The sequence below is a fragment of the Mizuhopecten yessoensis genome, unplaced genomic scaffold, assembly GCF_002113885.1.
Source record: "Mizuhopecten yessoensis strain PY_sf001 unplaced genomic scaffold, ASM211388v2 scaffold716153, whole genome shotgun sequence".
Lineage (NCBI taxonomy): Eukaryota > Metazoa > Mollusca > Bivalvia > Pectinida > Pectinidae > Mizuhopecten > Mizuhopecten yessoensis.
In genome coordinates, this window is record NW_018479974.1 from 185,319 (window position 1) to 198,810 (window position 13,492).

Here is a 13,492-nt window from a genome sequence, read left to right on the forward strand (position 1 = left end):
TAAACTTTCATTGTCGAATTGGATGGCTGGACGAGAAAAACGTGCAAACTGGTCAACGCCTATAGAGCAAACCACACGGGAAAAACTGTCAATGACACACGGATAGTGTGTATGTGTCATACTCGGTCATGTGTGTGAATTTGCATGTAAATACAGTTGGTAATACATGTTCTATAGCAATTCTCCGCATACACAGTTTCATTTTTCCGCTAGTATAGATATATAACGTATGTCCTTTAAAACATTTACAAATATATCTAACACGTATACATTTGCATGTAAACGTTACAAATAAAAAAGTCAAGTGAACTATCAGAGACGTATAATACGTCTCTGGCTCTATGATATTACTTTTCAGTGCAGCGGCCGGTATGTACTTGGGTATGTTATGTAGACCAGCAGTGCGAATATTTTTCTTAATTACAGTAATGAGGTCGAAGGTCAACTTTAAGTGCTAGTCAGGGGTCAAATGTCAACATGGGTTAATAGCTTTTACAATCTTCTCCTTTAGTTCCAAAGGGCCCAGGGTCATAATATTTGGCCAGTTGGTACCTGGGATGGTATGCTATTAAGTTTCCTCATTAAAATGATCTTGACCGACTTTCAATGTCACAGGGGTCAAATATGTTTAAAATTTCAAAAGAACCATTTGAACTAGAGTCATGATACTTGGGTATATTATGAAGATCAGCAGTGCAAATTGATTTCCCAATTACAGTAATGAGGTCAAAGGTCAACTTAAAGTTCTAGTCAGGGGTCAAAGGTCAGTATGGGTTTAAAGCTTTAACAATCTTCTTCTTAAGTTCCATAAGGCCCAGGGTCATGATATTTGGCCAGTAGGTACCTGTGATGGAGTGCTATAAAGGTTCCTCATTAAAATTACCGCGACCTACTTCAAAGGGGTATGTTATGAAGACCAGAAGTGCGAATATTTTTCTTAGTGACAGTAATGAGGTCAAAAGTCAACTTTAAGTGCTAGTCAGTGGTCAAATGTCAACATGTGTTAAAAACTTTAACAATCTTCTTCTCAAGTTCCATAACGCTCAGGGTAATGATATTTAGCTAGTAAGTAACTGGGGTGGAGTGCTATACAGTTGCCTCATTAAAATTACCTTGACCTACTTTCAAGGTCACAGGGGTCAAATATGTTAAAAATTTCAAACAAATATATTTCAAGAACCATTTGGACTGGATTCATGATACTTAAGTATGTTATGTAGACCAGCAGTGCGAATATTTTTTGTAATTACAGTAATGAGGTCAAAGGTCAACTTTCAGTGCAAGTCGGGAGTCAAAGGTCAATGTGGGTTAAAAGCTTCAAAATTAAAATTTGAAATTTAAATCAACAGTATCTTCAGAACCGTTTATGAGATGTTAAAATTTCTTGTGTTCTAGTTACCAAATTTGTTCTGAAGTTACCTATATATCAGTTTCATGTAACAAAAGAAACAGGTGAGCGATACAGACCCTCTGGGCCTCTTGTCTTTTAAAGAGTCTGATATCTATTCTTCCATAAACTTGTTATGAATCCCTCAGGATATACGTGCGGGAAGTAGTCTTATTTATACATTTATTTCAATTTGTTTTTCAAAAGTTGCCGAGTTAATTAAACATGCCTGTTATAAATTTTGAAACGTCGTAATCGATACTAATTAACTAGTTATGTTACAACGATAACTTCACACATTTAGTCAGTATGTTGCCTGCCTCAGCGCCTCCGATGGTATCAGACTTGCACAAGTACGATATGATAGAAATTTTAAAAAGGTATCAAATCTAAAAATCCTGTATAAAATAAGGATCGACTTTTGTTCTGTGGAGTTTTATGGGATACAAGTAGCATTGGGCGATGATAATAAACGATACAAAGTGTTTCGCAGTTAATAAAATATGTACTAAGATCCATTGAGGTTTAGACCTCAGAATAACAGGATTCAATTCTAACAAACTGTGGTAACGACTGTTAAAGAAAAACAGACAATATGGCGAAACAGATTGATTCAAGAGTATATGTCCATTGAAGTGTTTCTGTCTAGGCCGCAGGTACTTGCATTTTACCAGTATGTATATATCTGCAGGGCAATGTCTTTATCTGTGTTACGAGATGTAATTGAAATAGTGAGCGGTGCCCTTTTAGTGTGACTGGCTCGATGTTATATACCCAATCGTGTACTCCGTCTGTATGAATTTACAACAGGAGAAGATCGTAGGAATCGGGTTTGTGATTTACTCAGGGTAGGTTTGTTTATTATTTCAAAGTGGTTGATTCTTACATTGTTATCTTTACATTGTACACCTTAATCAAAAAATCGATTGTAATGAACGTATATTTTTTATGATTGATGATAGGTATTTGATGGAGTAATACCGTATACCAGGATATATCTGTGGGGATGATATTTTCTCGATTTTGCGGGTCAATAACTTGAATGCGGAAGTATGATCCGTGTGCCTTACATTTTATATTGTTGGTCAAAACGTCTCAATTTAAGCCCGAGTAAATATCCCGTTATACGGTATACAAAACGGAAATATATATAGCCAGACAATTATAATTTTATTTACTGTATGTGTTGAATGCCATTTATGTCTTCCTTTGTTCCTGTTTGTCTGGATGTGAAGTTGTAACAAGAGGTCACACACCTATAGTAAATATGATACATGACGTGTGATGATAAGTACACAGTTACAACATTGACATAGTTACATAGAGAAGGAACACAACCTTGTACAGAAATTAAGTTAATACTTTGTCAAGCTTTACTAGGAATCTACAATCCTTGCATTTTTATTTGACTCGGATCAGTAAAATAATATTTTGGTATATGTTTCTCTCTATTTTATTATTGATAACCGAAGTGAACACTTTGCCGAGGCACTAGACCAAAGTGATCGCTCTATAATTATCCGGATCTTTGGGATCGCCTTTGTTTTTATATACTGGTTTTATAATACCAATCTCCCACGCATCTGGTATAGACGCAGTATTCAAAATAAGGTTAAATATTCTTTGATAAATAGGTAACAATCCATCCATTGTACTTTTTAGATAGTCATTTAAGATTTGATCTATACCAGAGGCTTTACTATTTTTAAATCGATTAAAGAAATTTTTATTTCATCAGCGGTGATTTCACCATTCAGATAATCATTAAAAATACTATTATCATGATTTTTCAGCTCAAAATCGTCATCATCATGAACAGACTTGTTCAGATCCTTAAAGTATTTATATAATTCAGTAATACATATATCAGCATTACCTTTCTTTACAGATCCGTCACATTTATTCAAAATATTGCAGAATTGTTTTGAATCCATTCTAGCAGTATATCTTAACTCGTTTGACAATTTCTCCTGATAATTTCTGTAACTTTTGTTATAATGTATTTTCTATAAACTTTACTAGCTCTATTGTGATTAGTTTTATTTATAAAATTATTTACTTTGTGAAATATGGCATTGGCTTTATTAAATTCAACTCTGTTTAAGTGGCATTCCCTATTAAACCAAGGCTTATTATCACACCTCAACCTCTTTTTCCTGTAAGCATTGTTGCTACCTAAAACCTGCTTAGCAGAGCCTTTGAACAATTCACTAATTGAATTTACAATGTCATTAATTTCGTTATTGGTTACATTGTCGTATTGTTTATTTAATAATTCACTTAATTTATCATTAATTCTATGGAGATAACCTGTTGTTTGAGGTATTGATAATACATCTATCATGGAATACCATTTCAGCCTAAACATATTATATCAGTATTGCCACGGAACAAATATATAATATAACGTTCAAAAATGTGAAAAACTCCTTTAACAAGTCAGGAGACTTCTTCAAATATGTTTCTCTGATAGAAAGTTCGATGAGCAACACAAGAAAATAATCACAACAATGCATACAAATGACAACAAATGGCAACAAATGACAACAAATGACAAAAACAACATATTTCAATATTGTATAAAGTGAGAGGTAATGTAGGACGAAAGACGGGAATAGAGAGATACCTACAAACATCTCTTAGATTGTTAAAGGAGGAAGTAACGTATACAACAACACAATAGTCACAACTTAACCAGATGGGTACAACTTCTGTACATCACATGCAGCTTATATCCACTGTACAGTAAAACTTATATAAAAGAGTTCCGATTTAGTTGCTTTTTTTGTATTTTTTTAGCGTTCAAATTAAAAAAAAAAAGAAGCTTTTGCCGAAAGCTGATTATGAATAATATTTAAACATGTTTTTCAAGTGTGTTCCTTATTCCAACTAGATGCTATTTAATATTCATGTGTGACATTGTCCTTTCGATAAGAACACAGTAGCCATTGTATCTATGCCATTCCCTTTGAAACCGTTAATTACAAAGGAAATTACCCGAGGCAAATTTCTTGTTCTGTGTTAACATTCAAATTAATCTGTGTTTCTATAGGTCTTTCGTAAACCACTTAGTTTCTTTAATAACCGGCTTTCACTAGACTGGAACTACCCCGAGGGACTCCGATGTTATGTAGTCATAATTATCCTGGTTGACCTTTACACTCTCACCTCCACTATAATCACTTCCATGAGGCGTCTGTTATTACACTATCTTCTACATCCGTTATATTACGTTGCTCCGTTTATTTACATCCCATATTTTCTCTCTCCGTTACCGTCATTGTTTCCACTTGATTTCTAGTAATTGACCCCAACATTTTGTCTCGTTTGTAGTTATACTAGGCGATACCGTGTAGGACTGTTTGTCATTTGCACAACCATGACCACCATCTGTAAACATAACGATACCTTTTTCCACCATCTCCAATAATTTTTTACTCACCATGGTTTTACCTCAAAAGTAAAATTGAAATCCTCCATTTAATATACATACAACCTATTCAGCAACCGGCCTGTTTTCGTATTTGATTTTGATTTTGTAAAGATATGGCTGAATATGCTTATAGTCTAGGACTAGATTTTTGTTTCAATGAACATAATTATTCTATTTCCCTCCTCTTTACATCCCTTTTTAATACGCTGTGCTCTACACCACACACTCACATTTATAGTTCAACAATTAAAATACATGTTTGTGCCTAATTTATAAAAAACAATATCCTCTAAAGTGTAAGAAAAGTTACGGGTATTTCCTAATAACTTCATTCGATAAAACTTCAATTAATATTGAGTATTCAACAAAATGGCGTTAAGTCATTTAGCACGAATTTTCATAAAACAAATCAGACATATGTTCTTTTTCAAGCTTTGCATGTGATTTTATGCAGAAGAATTCATGAAAGTCGTGGCTTTTGTAGAAATAGTATCACAAGCAATATTAATGGCAAAGTGGTTGTAATAGCCGTGATTTTGGTTGAAGAGGCAGTATCACCAGCAATATTAATGGTGAGGGTGGTTGTAATAGTCGTGATTTTGGTTGAAGAGGCAGTATCACCAGCAATATCAATGGTGAGGGTGAATGTAATAGTCGTGGTTTTGTTTTGTTGTAGAAGCAGTATCACTAGCAGTATTAATGGTGAGATTGGTTGCAATAGTCGTGGTTTTGGTTGTAGAAGCAGTATCACCAGCAACATTAATGGTGAGGGTGGTTGTAATAGTCGTGGTTTTGTTTGGTTTTAGAAGCAGTATCACTAGCAATATTAATCGTGAGGGTGGTTTTAATAGTTCTGGTTTTGGTTGTAGAAGCAGTATCACTAGCAATATTAATGGTGAGATTGGTTGCAATAGTCGTGGTTTTGGTTGTAGAAGCAGCATCACTAGCAATATTAATAGTGAGATTGGTTGCAATAGTCGTGGTTTTGGTTGTAGAAGCAGTATCACTAGCAATATTAATGGTGAAATTGGTTGCAATAGTCGTGGTTTTGGTTGTAGAAGCAGTATCACTAGCAATATTAATGGTGAGATTGGTTGCAATAGTACTGGTTTTGGTTGTAGAAGCAGTATCACTAGCAATATTAATGGTGAGGATGGTTGGTATAGCCGTGACTTTGGTTGTAGAAGCAGTATCAACAGCAATATTAATGATGAGGGTGGTTGTAATAGTACTGGTTATGGTTGTAGAAGCAGTATCACTAGCAATATTAATGGTGAGATTAGTTGCAATAGTCGTGGTTTTGGTTGAAGAAGCAGTATCACTAGCAATATTAATGGTGAGATTGGTTGCAATAGTCGTGGTTTTGGTTGTAGAAGCAGTATCACTAGCAATATTAATGGTGAGATTGGTTGCAATAGTCGTGGTTTTGGTTGTAGAAGCAGTATCACTAGCAATATTAATGGTGAGATTGGTTGCAATAGTCGTGGTTTTGGTTGTAGAAGCAGTATCACTAGCAATATTAATGGTGAGATTGGTTGCAATAGTCGTGGTTTTGGTTGTAGAAGCAGTATCATTAGCAATATCAATGGTGAGATTGGTTGCAATAGTCGTGGTTTTGGTTGTAGAAGCAGTATCACTGGCAATATTAATGGTGAGATTGGTTGCAATAGTCGTGGTTTTGGTTGTAGAAGAAGTATCACCAGCAATATTAATTGTGAGGGTGGTTGTAATATTCGTGGGTGGTTTTGGTTGTAGAAGCAGTATCATTAGCAATATCAATGGTGAGATTGGTTGCAATAGTCGTGGGTTTGGTTGGGGAAGAAGTATCACCAGCAATATTAATTGTGAGGGCGGTTGTAATAGTCGTGGGTGGTTGTAATATTCGTGGGTGGTTTTGGTTGTAGAAGCAGTATCAGTGGCAATATTAATGGTGAGATTGGTTGCAATAGTCATGGTTTTGGTTGTAGAAGCAGTATCATTAGCAATAGGGATGGTGAGGATGGTTGGTATAGCCGTGACTTTGGTTGTAGAAGCAGTATCACCAGCAATCTTAATTGTGAGGGTGGTTGTAATAGTCGTGGGTGCTTGTAATAGTCGTGGGTGGTTTTGGTTGTAGAAGCAGTATCATTAGCAACATTAATGGTGAGGATGGTTGGTATAGCCGTTACTTTGGTTGTAGAAGCAGTATCAACAACATTATTAATGATGAGGATGGTTGTATTAGTACTGGTTATGGTTGGACAAGCAGTATCACTAGCAAAATATTAATGGTGAAGGTGTTTTTAATAGCACTGGTTTTGATTGTAGAAGCAGTATCACCAGCAATATTAATAGTAAGATTGGTTGTATTGGTTGTACTAGTTGAGGTTTTGGTTGTAGAAGCAGTATCACCAGCAATCTTAATTGTGAGGGTGGTTGTAATAGTCGTGGGTGCTTGTAATAGTCGTGGGTGGTTTTGGTTGTAGAAGCAGCATCACTAGCAATATTAATGGTGAAATTGGTTGCAATAGTCGTGGTTTTGGTTGTAGAAGCAGTATCAGTGGCAATATTAATGGTGAGATTGGTTGCAATAGTCGCGGTTTTGGTGGTCGAAGAAGTATCCCCAGCAATATTAATTGTGAGGGTGGTTGAAATATTCGTGGGTGGTTTTGGTTGTAGAAGCAGTATCATTAGCAACATTAATGGTGAGGATGGTTGGTATAGCCGTGACTTTGGTTGTAGAATCAGTATCAACAGCAATATTAATTATGAGGGTGGTTGTAATAGTTGGGTTTTAGTTCTAGAAGCAATATATATAGCTATATTTATATTGAGGGTGGCTGTTATAGTCGTGGTTTTGTTTGTACAAGCAGTATCGCATGCAATATTAATGTTGATGGTGGTTGTAATAGGTGTGGTTTTGGTTGTAGAAGCAGTATCACCAGCAATATTAATGATGAGGGTGGTTGTAATAGTACTGGTTATGGTTGTAGAAGCAGTATCACTAGCAATATTAAGGGTGAAATTGGTTGTAATAGTCGTGGTTTTGGTTGTAGAAGCAGTATCATTAGCAATATCAATGGTGAGATTGGTTGCAATAGTCGTGGGTTTGGTTGGGGAAGAAGTATCACCAGCAATATTAATTGTGAGGGAGGTTGTAATAGTCGTGGGTGGTTGTAATAGTCGTGGGTGGGTTTGGTTGTAGAAGCAGTATCATTAGCAACATTAATGGTGAGGATGGTTGGTATAGCCGTGACTTTGGTTGTAGAATCAGTATCAACAGCAATATTAATTATGAGGGTGGTTGTAATAGTACTGGTTATGGTTGTAGAAGCAGTATCACTAGCAAAATATTAATGGTGAAGGTGTTTTTAATAGCACTGGTTTTGATTGTAGAAGCAGTATCACTAGCAATATTAAGGGTGAAATTGGTTGTAATAGTCGTGGTTTTGGTTGTAGAAGCAGTATCATTAGCAACATTAATGGTGAGGATGGTTGGTATAGCCGTGACTTTGGTTGTAGAAGCAGTATCAGTTTTGGTTGAAGAAGCAGTATCACTAGCAATATTAATGGTGAGATCGGTTGTAATAGTACTGGTTTTGGTTGTAGAAGCAGTATCACCAGCAATATTAATTGTGAGGTTGGTTGTAATAGTCGTGGGTGGTTGTAATAGTCGTGGGTGGGTTTGGTTGTAGAAGCAGTATCATTAGCAATAGAAATCGCGAGGGTGGTTTTAATAGTACTGGTTTTGGTTGTAGAAGCAATATCAACAGCAATATTAAAGGTTAGGGTGGTTGGTATAGCCGTGGTGTTGTAATAGTACTGGTTTTGGTTGTAGAAGCAGTATCACTACCAATATTAATGGTTAGGGTGGTTGTAATAGTCGTGGGTGGTTGTAATAGTCGTGGGTGGTTTTGGTTGTAGAAGCAGTATCACCAGCAATATTAATTGTGAGGGTGGTTGTAATAGTCGTGGTTTTGATTGTAGAAGCAGTATCACTAGCAATATTAATTGTGAAGGTGGTTGTAATAGCCGTGGTTTTGGTTGTAGAAGCAGTATCACTAGCATTATTAATTGTGAGGGTGGTTTTAATAGTACTGGTTTTGTTTGTAGAAGCAGTATCACTAGAAATATTAAAGGTGAGGGTGGTTGTAATAGTCATGGGTGGTTGTAATAGTCGTGGTTTTGGTTGTAGACGCAGTATCACTAGCAATATTAAAGGTGAGAGTGGTTGTAATAGTCGTGGTTTTGGTTGTAGACGCAGTATCACTAGCAATATTAAAGGAGAGGGAGGTTGTAATAGTCGTGGGTGGGTTTGGTTGTAGAAGCAGTATCATTAGATTAATGATGAGGGTGGTTGTAATAGGACTGGTTATGGTTGTAGAAGCAGTATCACTAGCAATATTAATGAGTATCACCAGCAATATTAATGGTGAGGATGGTTGGTATAGCCGTGACTTTGGTTGTCGAAGCAGTATCACTACCAATATAAATTGTGAGGGTGGTTGTAATTGCCGTGGTTTTGGTTGTAGAAGCAGTATCACCAGCAATATTAATGGTTAGGGTGGTTGTAATAGTTGAGGATTTGTTTGGTTGTAGAAGCAGTATCACTAGCAATATTAATTGTGAGGGTGGTTTTAATAGTACTGGTTTTGGTTGTAGAAGCAGTATCACCAGCAATATTAATGCTTAGGGTGGTTGTAATAGTTGAGGTTTTGTTTGGTTGTAGAAGCAGTATCACTAGCAATATTAATCGTAAGGGTGGTTGTAATAGCCGAGGGTTTGGTTGTAGAAGCTGTATCAACAGCAATATTAATGGTTAGTGTGGTTGTAATAGTATTGGTTTTGATTGTAGAAGCAGTATCACTAGCAATATTAATTGTGAGGGTGGTTGTAATAGTCGTGGTTTAGGTTGTAGAAGCAGTATCACTAGCAATAATAATTGTGAGGGTGGTTGTAATAGCAGTGGGTTGGTTGTAGAAGCAGTATCACCAGCAATATCAATGGTTAGGATGGTTGGTATAGCCGTGACTTTGGTTGTAGAAGCAGTATCACTAGCAATATTAATTTTGAGGGTGGTTGTAATAGCCGTGGTTTTGGTTGTAGAAGCAGTATCACCAGCAATATTAATGGTTAGGGTGGTTGTAAAAGTTGAGGTTTTGTTTGGTTGTAGAAGCAGTATCACTAGCAAATTTAATCGTGAGGGTGGTTTTAATAGTACTGGTTTTGGTTGTAGAAGCAGTATCAACAGCAATATTAAAGGTTAGGGTGGTTGGTATAGCCGTGGTTTTGGTTGTAGAAGCAGTATCACCAGCAATATTAATTGTGAGGGTGGTTGTAATAGTCGTGGGTGGTTGTAATAGTCGTGGGTGGTTTTGGTTGTAGAAGCAGTATCATTAGCAATATTAATGGTGAGGATGGTTGGTATAGCCGTGACTTTGGTTGTAGAAGCAGTATCAACAACATTATTAATGATGAGGATGGTTGTATTAGTACTGGTTATGGTTGGAAAAGCAGTATCACTAGCAAAATATTAATGGTGAGGGTGGTTTTAATAGTACTGGTTTTGGTTGTAGAAGCAGTATCAACAACATTATTAATGATGAGGATGGTTGTATTAGTACTGGTTATGGTTGGAAAAGCAGTCTCACTAGCAAAATAATAATGGTGAGGGTGGTTTTAATAGCATTGGTTTTGATTGTAGAAGCAGTATCAACAACATTATTAATGATGAGGATGGTTGTATTAGTACTGGTTATGGTTGGAAAAGCAGTATCACTAGCAAAATATTAATGGTGAGGGTGGTTTTAATAGTACTGGTTTTGGTTGTAGAAGCAGTATCACCAGCAATATTAATTTTGAGGGTGGTTGTAATAGTTGTGGGTGGTTTTTGTTGTAGAAGCAGTATCAATAGCAATATTAATGGTGAGGATGGTTGGTATAGCCGTGACTTTGGTTGGTTGTAATAGTCGTGGTTTTGGTTGTAAAAGCAGTATCACTAGCGATATTAATCGTGAGGGTGGTTTTAATAGTACTGGTTTTGGTTGTAGAAGCAGTATCACTAGCAGTATTAATGGTGAGGGTGGTTGCAATAGTCGTGGTTTTAGTTGTAGAAGCAGTATCATTAGCAATATAAATGGTGAGGGTGGTTTTAATAGCACTGGTTTAAGTTGTAGAAGCAGTATCACTAGCAGTATTAATGGTGAGGGTGGTTGTAATAGTCGTGGTTTTGGTTGTAAAAGCAGTATCACTAGCAATATTAATAGTGAGGGTGGTTTAAATAGTACTGGTTTTGGTTGTAGAAGCAGTATCACTAGCAAAAATAAGAATGGTGAGGGTGGTTTTAATAGCACTAGTTTTGGTTGTAGAAGCAGTATCATTAGCAATATAAATGGTGAGGGAGGTTTTAATAGCACTGGTTTTGGTTGTAGAAGCAGTATCATTAGCAAAATTTAGGGTGGTTGTAAAAGTTGGGGTTTTGTTTGGTTGTAGAAGCAGTATCACCAGCATTATTAATGATGAGGGTGGTTGTAATAGTCGTTGTTTTGGTTGTAAAAGCAGTATCACTAGCGATATTAATCGTGAGGTGGTTTTAATAGTACTGGTTTTGGTTGTAAAAGCAGTATCACTAGCGATATTAATCGTGAGGGTGGTTTTAATAGTACTGGTTTTGGTTGTAGAAGCAGTATCATTAGCAATAATAATTGTGAGGGTGGTTGTAATAGCCGTGGGTTGGTTGTAGAAGCAGTATCACCAGCAATATTAATGATGAGCAGTATCACTAGCAATATTAATGATGAGGGTGGTTTTAATAGTCGTGGTTTTGGTTGTAAAAGCAGTATCACTAGCGATATTAATCGTGAGGGTGGTTTTAATAGTACTGGTTTTGGTTGTAGAAGCAGTATCACTGGCAATATTAATGGTGAGATTGGTTGCAATAGTCGTGGTTTTGGTTGTAGAAGCAGTATCATTAGCAATATTAGAAGCAGTATCACTAGCAATATTAAAGGTGAGGGTGGTTGTAATAGTCGTGGGTGGTTTTGGTTGTAGAAGCAGTATCACTGGCAATATTAATGGTGAGATTGGTTGCAATAGTCGTGGTTTTGGTTGTAGAAGCAGTATCATTAGCAATAATAATTGTGAGGGTGGTTGTAATAGCCGTGGGTTGGTTGTAGAAGCAGTATCACCAGCAATATTAACGGTGAGGATAGTTGGTATAGTCCTTGTTCTAACTGTAAAAGCAGTATCACTAGCAATATTAGTGGTGAGGGTGGTTGTAATAGGTGTGTTTTAATTGTAGAAGCAGTATCACCAGCAATATTAATAGTAAGATTGGTTTCAATAGTCGTGGTTTTGGTTGTAAAAGCAGTATCACTAGCGATATTAATCGTGAGGGTGGTTTTAATAGTCCTGGTTTTGGTTGTAGAAGCAGTATCATTAGCAATAATAATTGTGAGGGTGGTTGTAATAGCCGTGGGTTGGTTGTAGAAGCAGTATCACCAGCAATATTAACGGTGAGGATAGTTGGTATAGTCCTTGTTCTAACTGTAAAAGCAGTATCACTAGCAATATTAATTGTGAGGGTGGTTGTAATAGTCGTGGTTTTGGTTGTAAAAGCAGTATCACTAGCAAGATTAATGGTGAGGGTGGTTGCAATAGTCGTGGTTTTGATTGTAGAAGCAGTATCACTAACAATATTAAAGGTGAGGGTGGTTGTAATAGTCGTGGGTGGTTGTAAGTAGAAGAAGTATCACCAGCAATATTAATTGTGAGGGTGGTTGTAATAGTCGTGGGTGGTTTTGGTTGTAGAAGCAGTATCATTAGCAAAATATTAATGGTGAGGGTGGTTTTAATAGCACTGGTTTAAGTTGTAGAAGCAGTATCATTAGCAATATTAATGGTGAACGTTGTTGTAATAGTCATGGTTTTGGTTATAGAAGCAGTATCACCGGCAATATTAATGGTGAAGGTGGTTGTAATAGTCGTGGTTTTGGTTGTAAAAGCAGTATCACTAGCAATATTAATAGTGAGGGTGTTTTAAATAGTACTGGTTTTGGTTGTAGAAGCAGTATCATTAGCAATATAAATGGTGAGGGTGGTTTTAATAGCACTGGTTTAAGTTGTAGAAGCAGTATCACTAGCAATATTAATGGTGAACGTTGTTGTAATAGTCATGGTTTTGGTTGTAGAAGCAGTATCACCGGCAATATTAATGGTGAAGGTGGTTGTAATAGTCGTGGTTTTGGTTGTAAAAGCAGTATCACTAGCAATATTAATCGTGAGGGTGGTTTAAATAGTACTGGTTTTGGTTGTAGAAGCAGTATCACTAGCAATATTAATGGTGAGGGTGGTTGTTATAGTCGTGGTTTTAGTTGTAGAAGCAGTATCATTAGCAAAATATTAATGGTGAGGGTGGTTTTAATAGCACTGGTTTTGGTTGTAGAAGCAGTATCACTACAAATATTAATGGTGAGTGTGGTTGTAATAGTCGTGGGTGGTTTTGGTTGTAGAAGCAGTATCATTAGCAATATTAATGGTGAGGATGGTTGGTATAGCCGTGACTTTGGTTGTAGAAGCAGTATCACCAGCAATATTAATGATGAGGGTGGTTGTAATAGTACTGGTTATGGTTGTAGAAGCAGTATCACTAGCAAAAATATGAATGGTGAGGGTGGTTTTAATAGCACTGGTTT

At 36.4% G+C, this 13,492-nt stretch overlaps 1 protein-coding gene across 1 annotated transcript in view; it reads left to right on the forward strand.

Moving 5' to 3' along the window:
- Positions 1-2,172: 2,172 nt before the first annotated feature.
- LOC110441870 overlaps positions 2,173-13,492 on the forward strand; it is a gene marked incomplete at its 3' end in the record, with an annotated part of 31,663 nt that continues 20,343 nt past the window's right edge. Inside the window, exon 1 of the mRNA XM_021485151.1 lies at positions 2,173-2,235. Coding sequence (XP_021340826.1) covers positions 2,183-2,235 — 53 coding nt within the window. The remainder of the gene's footprint in view (positions 2,236-13,492) is intronic.